We start from the raw sequence: 7467 nt of genomic DNA on the forward strand, positions 1-7467 counted from the left end.
ATTTATTTATTTATTATGTGTAAGTACACTGTAGCTGTCTTCAGATACTCCGGAAGAGGGCACCTGATCTCATTATGGATGGTTGTGAACCACCGTGTGGTCGCTGGGATTTGAACTCAGGACCTTCAGAAGAGCAGTCGGGTGCTCGTACCTGCTGAGCCATCTCACCAGCCCTCAGCAAAATTCTTAATCAACATAGATGGAGAAAACAAAATATTCCAGGATAAAACCAAATGCAAATAGTATCTATCTACCAACACTGCCCTACAGAGGATCCTGGAAGGAAAACCCCACCAAATCAAAGAAACCTGCACCAAAGAAAGGACAAGATATTAAATACCTCACAACAAAATCAAAAGCAGAGAACCACAAGCACATAAAGACTCCTACAAAAACAAACATGTTGGGAAGCAACAGTCATCTCCCTTTAATATTTCTCAATATTACTAGAATCAACTTACCTATAAAAAGATATAAGCTAACAGACCAGATACTCAAAAAAGATCCAGCATTTTGCTACCTACAAGAAACATACTTCAATAAGAAAGACAGCAAGCATCTCAAAGTAAAAAGATGGAAAAAATCTTCCAAGCAAATGGTCCCATGAAACAAGCAGGAGTTGCCATCCTAATATCCAATAAAATAGACATTCAACCAAAAGTTATCAATTGTGATGAAGAAGGACACTTAACATTCATCAAGGGGAAAGTCTACTAAGAGAAAACATCAATTCTGAACATCTATGTCCCAAATGCAAGAGGACCATCATTCATAAAAGAAACTTTACTAAAAGTCAAAACACACATTGAACCCCACACAATAATAGTGGGAGATTTCAACACCCCACTCTCACCAATGGGCAGGTCATTGAAAGAGAAACTAAACAAAGACACAGTGAAACTTAGAGAGGTTATGAACCAAATGATTTAGCAAATATCTACAGAGAATCTCCCTTTAAACAAAAGATTACACCTTCTTCTTAGCACCTCATAGTACCTTCTACAAAACTGATCACATAATTGGTCATAAAACAACCATCAACAGATACAAGAAGACTGAAATAATACCATGCATCCTATCAGATCACCATAGCCTAAGGCTGGTCTTTAATAGCAGTAAAAACTACAGAAAGCCCACATACACATGGAAACTGAACAACTCTTTACTCAATGATAACTTTGTCAGGGAAGAAAGAAAGAAATTAAAGACTTCCTGGAATTTAATGAAAATGTTAACACATCATACCCAAACTTATGAGACACAATGAAAGCAATGCTAAGAGAAAAGTTCATCACACTAAATGCCCTGGTAAAGAAACTAGACAGATCTTATACTAACAACTTAACAGCACACATGAGAGCTCTAGAACAAAAAGAAGAAAACTCACCCAAGAAGAATAGAATGCAGAAAATAGTCAAACTCAGGGATGAAATCAACCAAATAGAAACAAAGAAAACAATAAAAAGAATCAACAAAAGCAAAAACCTTGAAAGAATCAACAAGATAGATAAACACCTAACCAAAGTAAGTAACAGGCCAAGAGGCAGTATCCAAATTAATAAAATCAGAAATGAAAAGGGAGACATAACAACAGAAATAGATGAAATTCAAAAACTCATCAGATCCTACTATAAAAGCCTATACTCAACAAAGCTGGAAAATCTAGACGAAATGCATGGTTTTCTAGACATTTGTCACACGCCAAAGTTAAATCATGAGCAGGTAAACTATCTAAGCAGGCCCATACCTCACAAGGAAATAGCAGCAGTCATTAGTAACCTTCCACCCCCCCACCCCCCCAAAAAAGCCCTAAGCAAGATGGATTTAATGGAGGATTATATCAGAGCTTCAAAGAAGACCTGATACCATTTTTCCTCAAACTGTTCTATAAAATAGAAACAGAAGAAATACTACCTAACTCATTCTATGAAGCCACAATTGCTCTAATACTTAAAGCACACAGGGACCCAACCAGAAAAGAGAACTTCAGACCAATGTTTCTTATGAATATTGATGTAAAAATACTCAATAAAATTCTTGCAAACCAATCCAAGAACACATCAAAACCATCATTCATTACAATCAAGTAGGTTTCATATCAGGGATGCAAGGTTGGTATAATATACAAAAAACAATAATGTAATGCACTATATAAACTCAAAGAGAAAAATAATATTACCATCTGCTTAAATGCAGAAAAAGCATTGAACAAAATACAACATGGCTTCATGTTAAAAGTAATGGACAGATCAGGAATTTAAGGTCCATACATAAACATAATAAAGCAATTTATTACAAACCAATAGCCAATATCAATTTAAATGGAGACATACTTGAAGCAATTCCACTGAAATTGAGAACAAAACATGGATGCCCATTCTCCCCCTATCTATTAAAAATAGTACTCAAATTTCTAGCTAGAACAATAAGATAACAAAAAGAGATTAAGGATATACAATTTAATAAAGAAGAAATAGATGTATCACTATTTGCAAATTATATGATAGTACAGATAAGCAACCCCAAAAATTCTACCAGAGAATGTTACCAGCTGATAAACAGCTTCATCAAAGTGGACAGATATAACATTAACTTAAATAAATCAGTAGCTTTCCTTTATACAAAGGATAAACAGGCTGAGAAAGAAATTAGGGAAACAATTCTCTTCACAATAACCTCAAAAAGTCTATAAAATATCTTGGGATAAATCTAACCAAAAAAGTGAAAGACCTGTATGACAAAATAACATGTATGACAAAATCTCTCAAGAAAGAATTCGACGATCTCAGAAAAATGGAGAGATCTCCAATGCTCAAGGACTGGAAGAATTAACATAGTAAAAATGGACATCCTACCAAAGGCAATCTATGGATTAAATGCAATCTCCATCAAAATCCCAACACAAATCTTCAAAGATATGGAAAGAGCAATTCTCAAATTCATCTGGAAAGGCAATAAAGCCAGACGAGCAAAAACAATTCTTAACAATAAAAGAACAGGTGGGGGAATCACCATCCCTGACCTCAAGCTTTACTACAGAGCAATAGTGATAAAAACTGCATGTTATTGGTACAGAGACAGACATTTTGATCAATGGAAATGAATTGAAGACCCAGAAATAAAACAAAACAGGTAAGGTCACTTGATCTTGACAAAGACACCAAAAATACAAAATGGAAAAAAGAAAGCATCTTCAATAAATCTTGCTGGTGTAACTGGCTGTCTGTATGTAGAAGAATGAAAATAGACCCATATTTTTCACCTTGTACAAAGCTCAAGTTCAAGTGGATCAAGGACCTCAACAAAAAACTAGATATACTGAACTAGTAGAAGAGAAATTGAGAAAGAACCTTACTCATTGGCACAGGGGGAAATTTCCTAAACAGCACTCCAATGGCTCATGCTCTAAGATCAACAACGATTGATAAATGGCACCTCATGAAACTGGAAAGCATCTGTAAGGCAAAGTACATAGTTGATAAGACGAATTAGCAACCTACAGATTGGGGGAAAAATATCTTCACTAGCCCCACATCTAATACAGGACTAATATCCAAAATATATAAAGAAATCAAGAAGTTAATCATCTAAAAACAAACAAACAAACAATCAAAAATGGTATATAGAACTAAACCAAGAATTCACAACTAAGGAATTTCAAATGGCTGAGAAGCACCTTAGTGATAAAAGAAATGCAAATCAAAATGACCCTGAGATTCCACCTTAGAATAGCTAAGATCAAAACCTCAGGTGACAACACATGTTGAAGAGGATGTGGAGAAAGAGGAATACTCCTCCATTCCTGGTGGGAATGCAAACTGGTACAACTACTCTGGAAATCATTCTTGAGATTCCTCAGAAAATTGGAAATAGATCTACCTGAAGACCCATCTATACCACTCTTGGAAATATACCCAAAAGATGCCCCACCATGCAACAGAGGCACATGCTCCATTATGTTCTTAGTGGCCTTATGATATAGCCAGAAGCTGGAAACAAACTAGATGTCCCATGAGAGAAGAATGGATACAGAAAATGTGGTTCATTTACACAGTGGAATACTACTTAGCTATTAAGAAAGAGAACATCCTGAGTTTTGCAGTCAAATAGATGGAACTAGAAAATATCATCCTGTGTGAGGTAACTCAGACCCAAAATGTCATGCATGGCATGTACTCACTAATAAGTGGATTTTAGCCAAAAGAAAAAAAAATACAAAAAAACCCAAGATACAATCCACAGAACTCAAAAAGCTCAACAAGCTGATGTGCCCAAGTGAAGACTCGTCAGTCCCACTTGGGAGAGAGAAAAAAGCAATCACAAGTGGGGAAGGAGGGAGGGACCTGGGAGGGAAAGTGGATGCAGGGCAGGAACGGAGTGGGGAACCTGATCTGGTATTGGGTGAGGGAAAAGGACTGAAGCCCTGAGGGCCAGCAAAAAGAATGCAAACAGTAAAGCTCAAGAAATAGGAGGTTGAGGAGGAAACCCCCCTCCAGAATGCACCAGAGAACTGGGAGGTGAGAGACTCCAACAACTCAAAGGGAGGGACCTTAGATGAAATGCCTGACAGTAGGAAGAGGGAACTTATAGAGCTCACCTCCAGCAGAAGGACAGAACATCAAGTGAGGGATGGGGTTGCCATCCCATAGTCACATCTCTGACCCATAATTGTTACTGTCTGAAAGAGTTACAGGAATGGAAATTGAGAGGAGCCTGAGGAAAAGAAGGTCCAGTGACAAGCCCAAAGTGGGATCCAGCTCAAGGTGTGGTCCCAAGGCCTGACACTATTACTGAGGCTAAGGAGAGCTCACAAAAAGGGATCTATCATGACTTCCCTCCAAAAGACACAACAAGCAGCTGAAAGAGTCAGATGCAGATATTTTTACCCAACCAATAGACAGAAGCAGCTAACCCCTGTTGTTGAATTAGGGAAGGCTGAAAGAAGCTGAGCAGAAGTGAAATCCTATAGGAGGTCCAGCAGTCTCAATCTGGACCCGTAGATCTGTCAAACACTGGACCACCAAACAGGCAGCATGAACCAGCTGATATGAGGCCCCCAACACACATGCAGTAGAGGACCAATGGGTCCTCAAGAGACTGGAGGCCCCAGGGAGTTTAGAGGTTAGGTGGGGTGGGGGTACTTGGCATCCACATGGAGACTGGGTGGGGTGGGGAAGAGGTGTGGGATGTGGAGCATTTGGATGGTGGATAGGGTAGCGTGGAATGGAATATGGAGTATAGAAAATAAATTAAAAATTAAATTAAATTAAAACAAAATGAAATCATCTATTTAAAATACATAGAAAATTTCCAAACAGATAAGTAAATAATTAAGTAAGAATGATAAAAGAATGTTTTCAGCTTTGCAGTATGTATGCCTTTTGTGGTCAATTCTATATGAAAAGTTATACTTAGTGAATGAATTGTATGAGAATATATTGTTATTTTTTTCACAACTAAAGTTAATACATTTCTGTCATAATTTAATTTTTTTCTTACATAATGACAAGTTAAAAATTTGTGACAGGGAAAATACATTTATTTATAATCAACAAGGCATAAACCAATGCTCATAGAACAAAAGCTATATTCTTTGCCTGAATTGCTGACAGTAAAGGACACAGGAATAGGGAACTTACAATGAAAATTAATTTTGATAAAATAGCAGAGACTCCCCAACATCTGATTAGAATTTGAGAACATTTTGTGATTTTTTTTTTCTGAGACAATATATGATTCACTAAATAGACTGATAATCAAGTATTTTATCTAAAAATCAATTTTTTCATAGCCATATTTGCTATTCTAAATTTTCAAAAATAAATCCCTCAGGGTAACATAATATTCAATATGCATTCATAACTAACTTTCTTTCTCCTCCATTGTTTGATGCAATTCTTAATATCTCACTATGACTTTACCAAACACATAATATTGTCACACTGAGCATAATTTACATTCATACTTGCATTTCTTTTGGTTATTTTTCACTTGTTAACTTCCAAAGGGTTTCCTTATGTGTTTAAAAGGATTTCTAAGTGTTTTTTTTCTTACTTATGGACAATTCTTTTTTTACTAGATATTTTCTTCATTTACATTTAAAATGCTATCCTGAAAGTCCCCTATAACCTCCCCAGCCCTGCTCCCCACCCACCCATTCCTGCTTCCTGGCCCTGGCATTCTCCTGTACTGGGACATGTTCTATTTTAGTGCCCTACTTTCTGGATAAGTACAGATATAAAATGATCTTCATGAGATTGGAAGTTCTGATTGGGATAAATACATCTTGTATCCTTTATTAGGAAACATAAAGGGATATTTCTTTCTAATTCATAAAGACATTTCTGATACTATCCATCCATCTGAAATATTTCACAAAAGCTAAAAGAGCCAAAAGATGACCCCCTCATAGTCATGATCTTGGTAAATACACCCATAAAAATGAAAATACTGTAAGCAGACAGCATAAATAAGTAAACAGTGGGAAGCAGAGAATAAAAATTAAATCAGGAAACAAATACTTATAAATAACATGAGATAGATGAAATATCTGTCTAGCAATCAGTATTCACAACTTCTAATTGTGACACACTAAGTTTGGAATCAACTGCATGTACCAAAACACAGCCTCTTCAATCAAGCAGCACAACAAACACTCAGTACTTACTGCAGTTAGTGAAATAATCACAAGAACACACCCAGAATATGAGCAAAAACATCAGACTGAGACCATAATACTGAGACCATAATATTGAAAATTATTCTGACAGTTTGGTATAACAACAATTGTAAATAAGATGTATACTTTATGAAATGAAGAAACTAAAATGAATAAACTCAAAGATACCATTTCATTCCACCTGAGAGAGGAAAGAGGCGAAAGTGATAAAATATTTAAAGAATAGATTTTAGAATATCTATGAGTTGTTACATTGAAAGAGAAACAAAATATTAGTATATTTTAATGACCACACCTACAAAGTTATAATAATTCTAAATATTAAAAATGAATAATTGTACTTACTGTAAATAATTGTCCATATATTGGTATGGTAATGATGGATGTGGAACTTTGTTTGGAGAGTAGTAAGTATGAATAGGAAAAAATGCACCTATTACAACATCTCCTTCATGGTGAAAATCTTCAGGGATTTTGTAAAAGCACAGACTGATATTTACAGTCATAACCGCAGACACAAAATTGGGAATATGTAAGAAGCAGAAAATAAAAAAAGAGTAGAACATCTTATTGATAAATCGATTTGCTTGGTGCAGATCTCACAGTGTCTAACACATATATGCTGAGGTCGTGTTTTTGTGACGGTGTTTGTTTTTAACTTTGTTTATGAGTGAGGCTGTCCCACTAATCATTCCAAAACTTTTCTGTTGCCTCCTTCACGTCTATTGGGAATTTTTAACCAACTTCTCTTGAGCTCTACAGCTGAGGTCCTCTATTCAAATGAAAAA

General features: G+C 35.9%; 1 protein-coding gene across 1 annotated transcript in view; it reads right to left on the reverse strand.

Moving 5' to 3' along the window:
- LOC110338481 (vomeronasal type-2 receptor 116-like) overlaps window positions 1–7245 on the reverse strand; it is a 30882-nt gene extending 23637 nt beyond the window's left edge. Inside the window, exon 1 of the mRNA XM_021221818.1 lies at window positions 7025–7245. Within this exon, the coding sequence (XP_021077477.1) occupies window positions 7025–7245 (221 nt within the window). The remainder of the gene's footprint in view (window positions 1–7024) is intronic.
- Window positions 7246–7467: the final 222 nt, after the last annotated feature.

The sequence above is a fragment of the Mus pahari genome, chromosome 21 (genome assembly GCF_900095145.1).
Source record: "Mus pahari chromosome 21, PAHARI_EIJ_v1.1, whole genome shotgun sequence".
NCBI classification, from domain to species: domain Eukaryota; kingdom Metazoa; phylum Chordata; class Mammalia; order Rodentia; family Muridae; genus Mus; species Mus pahari.